The following is a 15920-nucleotide window of genomic DNA, read 5'->3' on the forward strand; positions in this document are numbered from 1 at the left end:
ATGATAAACATATCTAGGTAAGGCCTCCCCCCAGTAATCGAAATAAAACAATAAAAGTAGCATATTCGCATTTTGAAGAACTTCCTTTAATGCACACTCTCAGATGTCTAGACAGCTAAGCATGTGCTCTTACTGAATTTTGTTAAGGAATACAATAAAAGATTTATTTCCAAGTTACTTAAGGAGAAGTTGGAACTTAGAGCTTTCTAATCTGTAAAGCTTTCATCTATATAAAGAAAGAAATCAAAATTCTTATTTAAGAACTTAAATTTGAAATTATATTGCATCATTAACTGTGTGACCACTGTACTTTGTCAGGGAAAACACCTTTCACTGTTCAGTAACAACATTTTCAGTAAAAATAGCTTTTTTCCATTTACATTTCAAGCACCGTATACTCTTGACTAGGAGCATACCCAACCATCTTGAAATCAGTGGAATTCTTGCCTGAAGTACATTCTGGCAAATGTCTAATAAGCATCAGTGTGTGAGAAGGAAGAAAAAAAAGTTTTAAATAATGCTTTCAGCACTGTTTTGTCTAAATAGATTTTAAGAGACCTGGTTAGGGTGCCTGAGGAATAACAGTATGGATTTCCTTAAAAGCGTACAGTACTCCAGCACTTAAAGGATTTATAAATTAACAAGAAACTGAATAAAAGAGTAAGAAAAGTATCAACAGAAATACCTCTTCTGGGAGATCTGCGTGACACACATCAGATGTCGCAAGCAGCAAAACTGGAGCAAATGCAGGAATGTTATGTAGGGATATCGTAAAAGTAGCTTTCACAGTAGGTTCAACAGCCTCCCACCACAAATGGATATGTGGGATATAAATTATACTTGGTGCTGTTCTCTGAGCTTCTCGCATCAACTGGTAAAATGAAAGCTTGGATAAGAAACCTCAACCACGTAGAACAGGCTAAGAAAAAACTACATTTCAGTGAAATTATCTTACAAAATAGGAGTACATGAAGCCAAAACATCAAAACACACCGACAAAAGAACAACTCCTTAACCGTAAGGTAAAATTTGCACTTGGACTCAAATACAGACATTGCTACATGGACAGAAGCAGGCCTGAACCTCTACTTGACATCAGAACTACTTAGGCGTAAGACAACTTCTAAGGAGCCTCTCAACTCAGCTAGTGTGGTAGTGTGCCTGAAAAAGCAAGACTAACCTATCAGCAGGATGTGTTAGTCTGGGTAAATTGCTGAGTGACCGTGTCTACACTGTTCTCGGTTCTGAGCAGGCACGTATCCCAGCCAGTCTGGAGCACAATCTGAACAAAGAGCTGTGTGAAAAGATGAGGGCTGGTGATGTAAAAGAAGCCTGCTTACAAGTCATGCCTGCAGATGGTGTCTCAATCACGGAAGCAGACAGGTGTTTACTGCACGAGGGAAGTGGCAACAGTCCATTAAGTCTATCAATATTAAGGGAGTTCCCATCACAAGATGAGAAGCGCACATGGTATACCTGGGCAGCAACTAGACAGGGTAGTTATGACTGCAGACACAGCCATCACCTGACAAAAAAGGTATTGTGACAAATGAATATCCAGTCACGTAACGTGTCTGTCTTTACTTGCACAGCTCTCAAATGCTGCTACTAAAGGTTAAAATATTTTAATACAGTGATGCCAAACAAAGATATGGATTTCCTGCCTAAAAGCAAAAATGAAAACTGCTTCTATTGAATTTTCCTACTTAGGAAAAACACACCAGCGTACAAATATAATTGTTCCGTGAATTTTAATACTTTTAGGGCATATAATGCAGCAGTAGAAACTGTGTATCTATATTAAAAAAAACATTTATTTGACCCAAAACCGTGATTGCTTTACAAATATAATAAAAAAGGTGGCTACAAACAGTGCATGACATGCAGTCAGGCTGATGCAGAGACATCTACTGGGAGCACAGTCTTCAAAGGCAATGAAAACAACTTCCTGGATCCCACTGAGATGGGCAAGGTTTCTTGCCATAAAGAGAAGTTCCTTAGCAGCACCTCTCAGCTTCCTGAGCTCCTAACAACATCCTCACTGTTTAATTTGGAATGGAACATATGGACATGTACAACATCCTTACGCAGTATCATTCGATCCAGAAGAACAGTGAATTTTCCAACAGAAGTAAACATAACAGCACATTCAAATCAACTCCATTAACAACGAGTTTTGCTTACCTTACATACAGTTCATGAATCCCATGAAATTAAAGAGAAAAAAAAAAAATACCTGCGCACATGTTTCTTCTGCTGATGTGGCGCTACCAAACAAAATGGATAAGTCTAGTGGATAAACTGGAAACTTTTCCAGGGCATGTATTACCGCCGGTGCCAAATGAGAAGCTTGCCCATACCCTGGCTCTCCCACAAGCAAGAGTCGGGGCCTACACGACATTGGTTGATAATAAGCATTTCTAGAACAGAACACAGGTTTAAAGATGAAAAGGCACATAGATGTTAAAGAATTTTTCCTACACGCTTCTTTTGTATGTGTAAATACTCCGTATACTCCAGCAAATGATAAGCTGGTCTGTGATCAAGAATCACAAAATGGTTTGGGTTGGAAGGGACATTAAAGATCATCCAGTTCCAACTCCCCTGCCATGGGCAGGAACACCACCCACTAGACCAGGCTGTTCAAAGCCTCATCCAACGCCCTCTTGAAAATCTCCAGGGATGGGGCATCTATGACTTCTCTGGGTAACCTCTTCCAGTGCCTCACCACCCTCACAGTAAAAAATTTCTTCCTAATATCTAATCTAAATCTTTCATCTTAAAACCATTACCCCAAAGACTATCAAACCAATTACCCAGTTTTCTTACAAACTTGTACTGTACCTCCCCTGAGAAAGGGGACAAACGTTTACCTGCTAAAATTGAGGAATTGTTCCTTTCTTCTACCAGGCGTTTTATGCGCCGCCTTATCCTCAAAGATTGATGGTGATTCCTCATCACTGTCAACTGTATGATTTCTTAAAATATGATTTAAACTGTCTGAAAGATAAGAGGTTTAACTTTTCTGAATAATCTGTATCTCACTCTTGCATTAATACGGCTTCTAAATCAGTGCTGGAAACTGCTTCTCTTGTATTTCTTCATTTGAGGGAACATGCTGAATGCTAGTTTCTGAAAAGTTCATTCTGCCACAATTCTAAGGAGAAGTCTCTACAAAGCTGCCCTAAGCCCCATGATTTGCATTAGGTACCTCTCTGTTGGGGAAAATTTGGGAGCCTTTTTTCCTTAGAATAAAGATGATTCGGAACAACTTTCGTAGTTCATAGACACCTAAAAAACCCAATAAGGCCACTTCATTCTACAGGAGGTTCCCTCACTGGAAATGAGGGAATTAAATGAATGTGATGACCGCAGACTTCAACTTGTCTAGAGTACCTGAATCAACACATCTTCTAAAGAAGGCTCCTCAAAGATCATCAAAGAAGGAGATAATGGAAGGTGGAAAACAGAGAGGGGAGGTAATTACCAGTCTCCAAGCCTCTCCGCTTTTACTTTGTTGGTGGGTTGTTTCTGCCTCTGTTTGACTAAGGCAGATGATCTACCACCTCTACTGGGAGCAATATTGGTAGTATATTCTCCAGGGAATAGCACAAGAAGCAACTATTCACAGATCTCCATTAATCAGGAAGGGAATGAGTTTATTCATCTAGTTGCTCTCACCAACTGGCAGGCTAAACGTGATCAAGGCCAATGCAGTCAGGAGCGTGAGCTCACTTATGCTACGCGAGCCAACTCACAAAGTATTCAGTAGTGAAACATTCTGATCTCACAGGCAAGTGTACAGCGTGATGCACAAACATCTAAATTAAGAACCTATGCCTAAAAATCATGATAGCTAAAACAGTATTTATCTTAAACCTTTTACGCTTGTATTGTGATCCTGACATTCTTCAGACAGGAATGAGAAGCAGTCGTGTAAAAAGCCCCTTTCCCCCCCATTTAAACATTTATTTTGAAAGAGGTGCTTCAAACATAAACCTTAGATCCACTCAACAAATGATAAATACCATGTTATCTGCTGTCAGATATAGGGTGCTCTAGTAGACCGCGCGTATTTCTCTGCTACATATTGCAAGTCATTCACAGCTCCCATCTAGAACCATGCACATTATAAAATTCTACTGCCATTACAGCTGAGAGGTTTCTGTATGCTGATTGCACAAATCACAAGTTTTTACTTTGGCACAATTCTAAAGAAGTGGATGTTATTGTTGTACCTTGCTGTTGGTTCTTCTTTAGAGCAAGCTCTGCGTGGGGAAATAACTTTTGTAAGACTTGCAAAATTCTTCCAAGGCTCTTGTCAAGCAGTGCTTTTGAAATAGCTGATAGAGCTTGACCTGGTGAAGTCACAGCCCTCTGTGAAGCTGGAACAGTCTTCTGCATAGCCGTAACAAAATCCTTTGCTGTTATTTTAATAGAAGTGACATCTAACTGCAGTTTCTCGCTACTGTTGTATATCTGAGGATAGCGGCGGCGCAAAGCACAGAGGGCAGCTTCAGCACATAAAGATTTAATATCAGCACCACAGTATCCTAATAAATAAAACAAGGATCAAATGTTACATCAGTTTCAGGCCACACAGAAGTCAAGGCCAAGGTTTCCAAAATGCAACACTGAAAGACTTCGGACACAGCCAAAAATTAAGACAGTTACTGCACGGCAAACAAGTTTTGTTATGTGCCTTGCAGTCCGATACCCTGCGCTTAACGAGCCAGCCTCCTAATCAAAACTTTGCTCCCAGAGAAGATGTCCCAAGCCCACTCAATGTTACGAGAGACAAAAAGAAAAGAAGCAGCTAACTTTGCCTCCAAGAGGTGCCAGCTGCCTTACTGCTTTGCTCAGCTGAAAGCACGACAGCTTGGGTACTGCCTGGCACAAGCTCACATTTCTCAGCACTCAGTCACGTGCAGTTAACTCACTTTTTTTTCAAACTTACCCACGCATTTTTCAGCTAGCTCTTCAAGAAACGCGTCCAATGGCTTAGGGGTCCAGTCTCGTGTGTGAATCTTGAAAATCTCTTTTCTAGCCTGAAACAAAACAGTTGCATTTTAGTATGTCCTAAGTATTCTCTTAAAAACCACTTGAAGACCAAAACCACACCAAACCCCCAAACCTTTCACATTATTGCAAATACTTTTCTACTAAACTTCTAAGTATTTTAAAGTTCAGTTAAAAAGCTGTCTGTTTTTTCAAGCAGATAAGTCTGTATTTGTTACAATAAACTCTTTCCGGGGGCCTGCAGTGAAATAAAAGGCATGTATAGTTTTCATAAAAAGTAAACTTCCACAAGTAAGAGACCCAATGATCCTGAGGGAAAAAAATGTAGTAAAAAACCTCATCTGTAAGTGGAGGCTTTGCTTCGAAAATATTCTTGCAAATGTACCAAAATTTCATAGTGACAGTCTCCTAGTTCATCAAATTCGCTTTTCTGCCAGTTCATTCAAGGGAAACAGTCCTAGCAGTACCTTTTCAAATCACTACAATTACTACAAAGAACAACAAAAATTACGGATCAAACTAATGTCACTGGTCCAGAAAATGTCAAACATTGCCAATCTCCCTCTCTGGTCCTAGCAAGACTTTCATTTACGTTTGCCTTGGTACACAGATAAGCTATGGCAGACTTGTAGAATCATGTTATTACCTGTTTCATGGCACCTCTTCTTGAAAGCAGATAAAAACTGGAGACAAATGTTTGTGTTAAATACACTGTTAAGTGCACTTTTACTATAGCCTTTATTCCAATAAGCATTTGATCCTTTCCGAAAAAGTGTAAATACAAGAAATATTACGATAGAGGAAAAACCACAAAACTAGGTTGGTTTTTTTCCAGTTTTGCACACCACCCTCCCCCATAGTATTATTTTGTTTGTTGGGTCTATAGCAATATATACGTAGTTTTTCATAGCTTAGCTATTGCCATTGAATGAGGATCTTCCCAATCTCTGCACTTGTGCAGTGTAATTCACATCTTTCTCCAAACCCCCGTTAATAAGTACCAGTCAGAATGTCAGGTCCCAGTCCTAAAATATTCATAGGTATCTTCCAGGATACCCAGACTGGGAACAATCCAACACACGTACGTCCACCATCCATTCATAAACCAAGAACTGAAAGCAAGAGCACCTCAGAGTGAAAGTGCCTAAGTGGATTGAATAGGTAAGCAAACATGAACTGCTTTGGGGATGAAAAATTTTAATTTGCTCCAGCATCAGCCTTGATAAAAACTTTTGTCAGCAAAAAAGAATTTTTGTGCACACACCATTTCTTCATTTCTTTCATTTTGAAGATCAGATAATGTAATTTATAGCAAATTGAGTCATTTGTTTTCACTTAAACACGGGACTAGCAGCAGCCCATTTTCTTGGCTGGTCACAGTGAAACCAAAACTACTTCTAGAACCAAGTACTTGTGGAAATTTTCTTAATCATACATACTCAGTACCACACCAGCCCTCCACAGCACAACAGAGTCTTTCCAGATATCCCTCTTCTGTCCAACTTGTACAATATGGATTTCAACTTTAACTGCTCCGTGATACTGCGCTGCTATGTGCTCTTGTTATAAAGAGGGACCTTGGCATATTAGCATTAAGGTTGACTTTAGGTTCTGACCTCTTTATTTGGCAAGCTGAAGAGGAATTCTCGATCAAACCGTCCGGGCCTTCGTAAAGCAGGATCTATAGAATCCAGTCTGTTGGTGGCTCCGATTACTACAATCTCTCCTCTGTTGTCTAAGCCATCCATAAGTGCCAGAAGCGTTGATACAACAGAGCTAACGAAAAATCAAATTTTCATTTACTGCTTTAGTAAATTTTGTTACATTCGACATAGCCTCCTCCAACAACCAGTCAAGGACAAGCTTTTATTGATGAGATGCTGTTTAGTGAAAGACTCATTTTAAGACATAGAAACCAGATATGGTAACACAGACCTTGTGCTGATAACAAACACTGAACTGTTGTCGATTATTGTTTAAAAACAATCTGAAATTTAGTAGCATTGAATAACTAATTTTCAGCAAAAATTAATGTGTCACATACAGTTAAATAGGTTGTGGTCTTTCCACGATGGTCAAACAGCTTCTATATAGATGTAAAAAATGCCCTACCTATGAACCTGGTCTTGTTTGCTGGACCGCACAGGAGCAAGACCATCTATCTCGTCAAAGAAAATAATTGAAGGTCGCATCTGGTAGGCCTAGAAGGAAAACACAAGAATACTGACATAAGTAAACCAACATGATTTTAAAGAGAAAAGGCATGAAAAACATTATGGTTGGAAAGTCAGTGGAATGAGATTTTTCAGATGAGCATTGGGGAGCTCTCCTAATCGAGCTCATGGAGTAAGTGGCACGAATAACAGAAGACAGCAGCCTCTGTTAATCTACTGAGACGGGGTGACAGGAAACAAATCATACCAGTAGTTTTTACAGCTATGTGGCAGCTGCCGAGATCAGAGCCGCGACTTAATTCAATTACAGATTCTGGAAGCAAGCTTCTGTTATGAATTTAAATGACCATTAGCCGCCTCGTTAGCTCAGGAGCTAGTGCATCACTCATAATCTGAAGGTTGCGAGTTCGATCCTCACACAGGGCAAAGGCGGGCAGGTATTTTCATGGAACAGACCCTCCTAGAAGCTGTGCTAACGCACACGGAGGACAGGGAGGTGATCAATGGCAGCCAGCACAGCTTCACCAGGGGCAAATCCTGTATGACCAACTTTGGGGCTCTCTGTGATGGGGTGACTGCAGCAGTGGACACGGGTAAACCAACGGATGTGATCTATCTAGACTTCCGTAAAGCCTTTGACACGGTCCCCCACAACATCCTCCTCTCTAAATTGGAAAGATATGGATTAGATGGGTGGACAGTACGGTGGGTAACAAACTGGTTGCATGGTTGTATTCAGAGAGTAGCGGTCAATGGCACAAAGTCCAGGTGGAGATCCATGACTAGTGGCATCTCTCAGAGGTCTGTACTGGGATTGGTATTGATGATATTGACAGCGAGATTGAGTCCACCCTGAGCAAGTTTGCAGATGACACCAAGCTGAGTGGTGTAGTTGCCACTCTGGAAGGACGGGATGTCATCCACAAGGACCTGGAGAGGCTGGAGAAGTGGGCCTGGGAGAACGCCATGAGGTTCAACAAGGCCAAGTGCAAGGTCCTACACTGCATCGGGGCAATCCCCATTTTCAGTACACGGTGAGGGGTGACATGATTGAGAGTTACCCTGGAGAGATGGAACTGGGGGTGCTGGTCGCTGAGAAGCTCGACATGAGCTGGCAGTGTGCGCTCGCAGCCCAGAGGGCCACCCGTATCCCGGGCTGCATCAAAAGAAGCACGGCGGCCAGCAGGCTGAGGGAGGTGATTCTGCCCCTCTATTCCTCTCTTGTGAGTCCTGTGTCCAGTTCTAGAATCCTCAATGTAAGAAGGACATGGAGCTGTTGGAACAGGTCCAGAGGAGGGCTACAAGGATGATTTGAGGGCTGGAGCACCTTCCCTATGAGGACAGGCTGAGAGAGTTGGGCTTGTTCAGGCTGGAGAAGAGAAGGCTCCGAGGAGATCTTATAGTGACCTTCCAGTACCTGAACGGAGCCTACTAGAAAGCTGGAGAGGGACTATTCACAAAAGCCTATGGGGATAGGACAAGGGGGAACGGATATAAGCTGGAGAGGGGCAGATTTAGACTAGACAGAAGGAAGAATTTCTTCACCATGAGAGTGGTGAGACACTGTAACAGGTTGCCAAGGGAAGTTGTGGATGCCCCATCCCTGGAGGGGTTTCAGACCAAGTTGCATGGGGCCTTTGGTAACCTGATCTAGTGAGATGTCCCTGCCCATGGCAGGGGGGTTGGAAGTAGATGATCTTTAAGGTCCCTTCCAACCCTGACTGTTCTATGATTCTATGGCCATGCTTTCAGCCTGCATCCGTGTGCCTCTGATCAAAAGTCATAGAATCATAGAATCATAGAATAACCAGGTTGGAAGAGACCCACCGGATCATCGAGTCCAACCATTCCTATCAAACACTAAACCATATCCCTCAGCACCTCGTCCACCCGTGCCTTAAACACCTCCAGGGAAGGTGAATCAACCACCTCCCTGGGCAGCCTGTTCCAGTGCCCAATGACCCTTTCTGTGAAAAACTTTTTCCTAATGTCCAGCCTAAACCTCCCCTGGCAGAGCTTGAGGCCATTCCCTCTTGTCCTGTCGCCTGTCACTTGGGAGAAGAGGCCAGCACCCTCCTCTCTACAACCTCTTTTCAGGTAGTTGTAGAGAGCAATGAGGTCTCCCCTCAGCCTCCTCTTCTCCAGGCTAAACAACCCAAGCTCTCTCAGCCGCTCCTCGTAAGGCCTGTTCTCCAGCCCCCTCACCAGTCGCCATCTTTTGCCTCTTGAAACCTCTTCTGTGGCTATGTTTTGGGTTTGTTTGGTTTGGTTTGGTTGTGGGGGCAGGCTTTGCTTTGTGAGGGTTTTCTCGATTGTTTTATTTATCTTTGCCAATACATCTGAAGATTTCAAGCTCCTAAAAAACACACCAAAAAAGAAAACACTGACAGTCCCATTTCAGTGGAAGGAACCGACAGAACATGGAAAGTTCTTCTTAAAAATACCAACCATAGAAAATTACAGTTACAACTCGGTCAGAACACACGGCACATTTCAACCTTACCTGATCAAATAATAGACGAAGCTGTCGTTCAGATTCCCCCACCCATTTACTCAGGCAGTCAGCACCTTTCCTCATAAAAAAGGCTATTCTCCTATCACCTTGGCTACATTCATTAGCAAGTGCCCGAGCAACGAGTGTCTTTCCAGTGCCTGGTGGGCCATAGAACAGGCAGCCTCTGCAAAAGAAACAGAAAAATGCACATAGGAAAAAACTGTCACGGAAACGTACCTGTCACAGCCCCCATATCTAAGGCCACAACTCCTCTCTCCTAACCAAAACACTTCATGTATAAGACAGCAGTAAGAGCTAAAGTGTGAGAAAAGCCAAAAAAGATGGAAGTTTTATGTTCCTACAAAATTTAGCAAGGCAGGAAATGAAATGAATAAAGAGGATAACGCAGAAGTACAAAACCTTGACTGAGAAAAGAACATAGTGTCTCAGAAGGACATTTCCAAAACCACTGACAAACCAACAGGGGTGGTTACGGCACAGTGGAGCCCAGGAAGAACAAACTTCAGCGCAGAATGGGAGCCTGGCCTGACTTATCAATCACCAGTTCATTCTTCAGTGATACGCTGCATATTCATCGTTGCTTTCACTAAAGGCAAGATTTGCTAGTAAAGTGCTTACTCCCCCTTAAAAAGCTTTATGTTACTGGATCTGGCTCCCAGATCATCCATGGCGGAGACGAGAAGGAAGTCTAAAGCTGGCAGAATATCCTGCATTTCCAGATAAATACAGCCATCGAGGAGAAAAGCCAATACACTAATGTTTAGAATTTCAATGAATAAAGCAGCAGAACATGGAAAGATTTTCTCTACTTGTAACACTTTTAAAGTTACTGAAAGCAAAGAATTTCAAGTCACATTTCAATATACCATGACTGAGTTTTGCTGACCAAGAATATATTAATCTAATACTTAAATCTCTAATAATTTCATTTCATAATGCAGAACTAATTTGGTTGTGTAAGAAGCAGACGAATTCTTATTTTAGGCCATGCACAACACACACTGCAAGGTTCCAGCTGCAAGTCCTATCAGTTGGAAAATTGATACGTAAGCATTTGCAAAAAGATATATTCTGGATTCTACCCATTTTTAAGAAATTACTTTTTACTACCTCTAAAAGAAACAGTCCATACTGTTGAAAACGGTAACATATCGATACCTCAGTCGAACATTCTCCTGAAAAGAGGTGAATTTCAATTTATAGTTTAAAGCAATGTCTGTTACCTTGGAGGTTGAATTTTGAATCTCTCAAAGACTTCAGGGTAAAGCAGTGGAAAAACGACCATCTCTTTTAAAGCTGAAATGTGGTCAGAAAGACCACCCACACCATCAAATCTCACCTAAACATAAATTCAACAGAACATGTTATATATTACAGAAAGCCACACACCTGATAAGGTACATGAGAAATGGTACCTCAGCACAAAGGCAATACTCTGAGCAATTTTCAAATTGCTTGAGAAAACTGTAAACCAAGGTAGCTGCGTGCTACGAGCGCGTTATCGAAAGCTTTCACAAATACTGGAAACATCTTACTGACACAACGAACTATAAATACTTACCGAACAATCTATTTGCATTGCATCAACATCAGCCAGACTTGCTCCAATTTTCATTCCATCCTTGTGAATTCCCTTTAAATCATCCTTCCGAAAGTTTAGTGGAAGACACCTGACTTGACTTGAGCAGAAAGAGAAAGGTGCTTTCTAACTTACAATGCAGCTACAAGATTTTTGCTTTTATGATGGCAAGTGCATGCAGAAGAGCTTATCAATGAGCATCGACTTCCAAAAAAGTTAAATATACGTTCAAATTGGTTTACATTCAAAGTCCACAAGCAAAGAAAAGGAAATGGTCACTCCAGACATTAAACTTCAGTTAATGACTTCAACAGCTCTCAGCACTTAAGAATATTCATGCCAGTCAACACAGCACATATATATGAAGGCAAACTTTGAACAAGTTATTCCATATGTGGAAACTGTGACCTGACCTTGATTTCTGTGATGGAATAACACCCCAAAACACACTGACATCTTTCAAAGACTTTTTGCTTCTACTCTCAAAACGCTGCAGGCCAAGGGGATACTTATTTCAGTGTGGATTAACATTAGAAAGGCTGCCCATCACAGCTGGTCCATCCCACGGACTTTGGGATACATGTGCCAGAAGACACACATGACTGCAAGACATTGGGCTGAAACTTTTTCTCTTAAATTGTTATTAAAACATTTTTTCTAAAGCATTTGTTAAGTAACAAAACCTCTGTCATCTCCTCTATTTATAACGTTTTCTGTTATGGTGGTTTTCTTCCTGAATAAACTACTGTAAAGCACAGAAGCAGTAGAATTTTACATAAAAATATTACATAACAGTGTTCCTCCCCCTATTCCCACCTAGAAATCAAATTGCTTATTAACAAAAAAATTCTAAAAATCCAGTTTTGGAGAGAGCCCAATTACAGTCTCCAGTAGCCATAGATATGATTAAATATTGCTACAATTTAGACAATGTACAAGATGAAGAGAAGAACACTGCAGAGTCAGGCCTATGCAGACTCCTCCCAGGTATATTTCTCCCTCCTTTATTCTCCAATTTCACTAACCTTCTTAAATCTCTGTTACAGCTGCGCTTCCTACGCCTCTCAAAATGCTCTTCATCATCAGATGAGGATGACGAGGAAGAGGATGTGGAATCACTGTTGTGGGCTGCATGTCTCCGTCTGCAAATATTTAAAGAAACAATTAGAAAAATTAAAGTGAATTCTGTCTCAGAATTTAGAGATCACTGTACTCCTTATGAATCCAGTTCTGAAGTACATTATGTGATTTTCCTTGTGACAGTAAAATTTAATTTTTCATAGGTAGGTACTTTACTATTTTGCAAAGAAATTTCCTTAATTAACTACTCTTTTTGTCTGATCTCTCTCACACTTGCAAATGGAGTTTCACTTAGCATTATGTATCCACTTGGTGAAATAGAAACCTCTTAAACTTTTTAAAAACTTTGGCTTCAAAAACCTTCCCTTTCCTAACTGTCTGCTTTCAAGGGTGCTAAACAAAGGGCTCCTATCTAGCAAGAGAGACCAGTTTCCATGCTCTAACTGCTACAGACTCCAACCCTCCTTTGTCATTACCATTGGAATTTATAATTTATAATTTCATTTAGCATTTGTCTTGTTTAAGGACAGTTTCATACAGAAAGATTAACTGATTCCAAAGAGAAACCAGGATCACTAGTGAGTTAAAAAAGAAAAATTCCACTGAAACTTCCATATAGGCTCTCCCTCTAACTACATTAACTTCAGTTTTAAGAAAATAATTACTATCCTTCAAGATTAAATAGTCTAAGATTTTCATAGGGAAATTTCGGCTTCAATTCCAGAAAAAAGGAATTTCAGTTACAATCTTAGCCACAATCTCCATAATCACCTTATCAGCGACCACAAATATTGCATTTTAAAAAAACCATAATGGCTAATAAAAAGCAGAGTCTCCCTCCAATATTTGTTTCCACAGCAATATTTGTTACCACAGCAATAACGATACTATGAATCTGTAATTATCACCAATCAAAAAGCTTCGAAAGCATCATTCCATAATGTGACTGACCACAAATATGAACTATCGCTAACCATACACCAACCTTTTAGTTCTTTTGCAGCAAGAGCCTTGTGCCTGAGCACTTCTAAATGAATCTCTCTGCCTGACAGGTGAAGACCAGCATTGTCTTGGTTCTGTTGAGAGCAAAGAATTTAGAGTAACGTCACAAAAAAAGTTTAAGAGAAGCAGGATAGGGAAAGAGGCAGAAAAAGTCATGTGTTTTACCCATCTTTAACCTCTAACTTCCGGGGAAGTTTCAGTTATTTGGGAGGTGGATTTCTTTTTTCTTTTATTTTTAATTATATCAGCGCACAGCAGAAGTGAAAACACACACCTGCTTTTTAAGGAGAACTGAGAACTGCAAGTGGAAGATAATCAAGCCTGTTTAATTATTATTCTTTCAAGGAACCATAGGTATTTTTTTTACTCAAAATCCACAATAAGGATGCCAAAGAAACCTAAGTATGGCAGTAAGACATTCAGTGCGGCAAATACATGTAACGTGCACAGGACACATGCATTTAATAGAATTTACTTGCAGAATGTGGGTGTGGAGCCAGATTATGTGTGTGTTTGCCTTAAACATTTTACCAGCGGACTGTAGAGCTGGATTACGTGTGTGTTTGCCTTAAACATTTTATCTGGGGACTCACTGTCCTGTGGCACCAGGTTTTCTGTGGGGTGAACAGAAGGGCTGCTTATCTAATCGAGGGTCCAGACCTGACTTCATGGGGGGGCAGAGGATGCAGTGGTGGCTGCTCCCCCCATTCTCACTTCCTCCACTTTGCTGATAAAGGGCCCAGAGCCGACTCCATGGGGGTGCCAGGAGGATGATGCGGTGGCTGCTTCCCCCATGCCCTACTTCTCCAAGACGGAAAACAGACACTTGCAAATGGGGGTCTCACAGGGTAAAAGGGATCTCCAAAGAACCAGGCAGAGAGAAGTTTCTCGGAACCAGACAGAGAGCAGTTGAACCACATAGAGAGCAGTTTCTCCCACCACACAATTCGACACAGCCTAGAAGCTGTCACCATGTACTCCTTAGAGCTGTTGCTACGTCAATATGGTGAAACATTTTCTTCTCGCCCTTCTCTCTCTTCTTCGCGTTCCCCTGGAACTTGGAGTTTTAAGAACCGTCCCCGATATTGGATCGGGACAGTGGGTCAGAAATTGAAATAGAAATTGAGCATGTATATATTTTCATGCAAGAAAAAACACGATCTCACTTATACCCAAGAAATTAGCTCTCTAGAGAAAGTGTGCATGTAACCTACTTTGTAAGGGAGCTTGATAGCGTTCAACAGCTTTCCTCTGTCGAAAGTCATAACGTGTTCGAGTGCCTTCAACAGTTTTCCTCTGCCGAAAGTCATAACATTTTCGAGCGCCTTCACCATCTTCACCATCATCATCACCTTTCTCTTCACTTTCTTCTGATGAAACTAATGTACATGGACACAACATTAAACTGTTTAAGTACTGTAACAAATTATATTAAATTCAAGACGCACTACAGAGATGCCTACGGGTTTTACTATGACCTTCACGTTAATGCCACAATAGATCCGAAACCTGCACAAAACTTAGAAGTAATTCATGCCAGACACATTCCAGAAATTCCAAAACACAGAGGAGCATACATATAGATATTGTTCTGTCTTTGCTGAAATTGCTTCGTAACTTCTCATCAGTCTTAGGAACAACAATTCTGTCACTTTGCTTAGCTAAGATGCAGCTCCTAGGAAAACAACTGTTCCATAAATTACTTCCTTGTTATTTTGAGTAAGTATTTCAAGGAAATGTTTTTAATCCTCTATAGTGGTAACACCGAGCATGGGAATCCAGCTCTAAATCCTAACTCTGTCACAGATCACACGACCAATTATGGGCAAGACATAGGTCTCAACTTCCCCAATCAGAAAAGAATGTCAAATGTACACAGTTCAGGCCACTAGGTTCTGTAAAGTAACTTGAAGTTTTTCCATTAAAGACGGTAAGAATGCAAAAACCAGAGTACAATTATCCAGCAGGTTCTTAATAAAACCCTCTCACAATAATAGCTGGACACCAGGTGAGGAATTTACATGCTCTGTTCACCTGTCTGCTCACTAAAATTAAGTAAATGTTATCCCTTGGAAAGCACTACCCTTTCTTCTCTGCCCCCACAAAGAAGTTGCACTGCTTTCTGAATGCAAGGTAAGTTACACCAGACACAGACAGCACATGCAAAAGGGAAAAATTACTTTGGCATCACTACCATCCCCAGCCCTTGGTACTCCAACACTCTGGTCACAAAAGGCATGAATGTCTCTGCTTTTCTGCCTCTCTAGTCACCCCTTTCCCTTTTCGCACTAATCTTCTTCACACTGACGCTGACACACTTTCCCCCACTCGTTCCTGGCATGCTTTTCATTGTAAAAGTGTATTTCAGTTTTTTCCTAACTTTTCACTTTAATAATAAAGGATCTCTTATTTTCCATCCAACATACCCTTTTGAATTCCTCTCTTGCCCAGCACCCCGAGATCCACATACTTGAACTATCCCATTTAGTTCCTCCCTCTACACTGCCCACGCCTTGTAATGAAGCTGCTTCTCTTAAAGCCTTAAGTTGAT

At 41.0% G+C, this 15920-nt stretch overlaps 1 protein-coding gene across 1 annotated transcript in view; it reads right to left on the reverse strand.

Annotated features, from left to right (window-relative positions):
* Window positions 1–15920, reverse strand: part of ATAD2 (ATPase family AAA domain containing 2) — a 39013-nt gene that overhangs the window by 11963 nt on the left and 11130 nt on the right. The window contains exons 7-19 of the mRNA XM_069854600.1: window positions 14584–14748; window positions 13353–13443; window positions 12313–12429; window positions 11270–11387; window positions 10932–11047; window positions 9697–9871; window positions 7132–7220; window positions 6636–6795; window positions 4958–5048; window positions 4239–4553; window positions 2874–3000; window positions 2237–2420; window positions 686–871 (exon numbers count right to left, since the gene is read on the reverse strand). Of these exons, the coding sequence (XP_069710701.1) occupies window positions 686–871; window positions 2237–2420; window positions 2874–3000; window positions 4239–4553; window positions 4958–5048; window positions 6636–6795; window positions 7132–7220; window positions 9697–9871; window positions 10932–11047; window positions 11270–11387; window positions 12313–12429; window positions 13353–13443; window positions 14584–14748 (1934 nt within the window). The remainder of the gene's footprint in view (window positions 1–685; window positions 872–2236; window positions 2421–2873; window positions 3001–4238; window positions 4554–4957; window positions 5049–6635; window positions 6796–7131; window positions 7221–9696; window positions 9872–10931; window positions 11048–11269; window positions 11388–12312; window positions 12430–13352; window positions 13444–14583; window positions 14749–15920) is intronic.

The sequence above is a fragment of the Phaenicophaeus curvirostris genome, chromosome 3 (genome assembly GCF_032191515.1).
Source record: "Phaenicophaeus curvirostris isolate KB17595 chromosome 3, BPBGC_Pcur_1.0, whole genome shotgun sequence".
Lineage (NCBI taxonomy): Eukaryota > Metazoa > Chordata > Aves > Cuculiformes > Cuculidae > Phaenicophaeus > Phaenicophaeus curvirostris.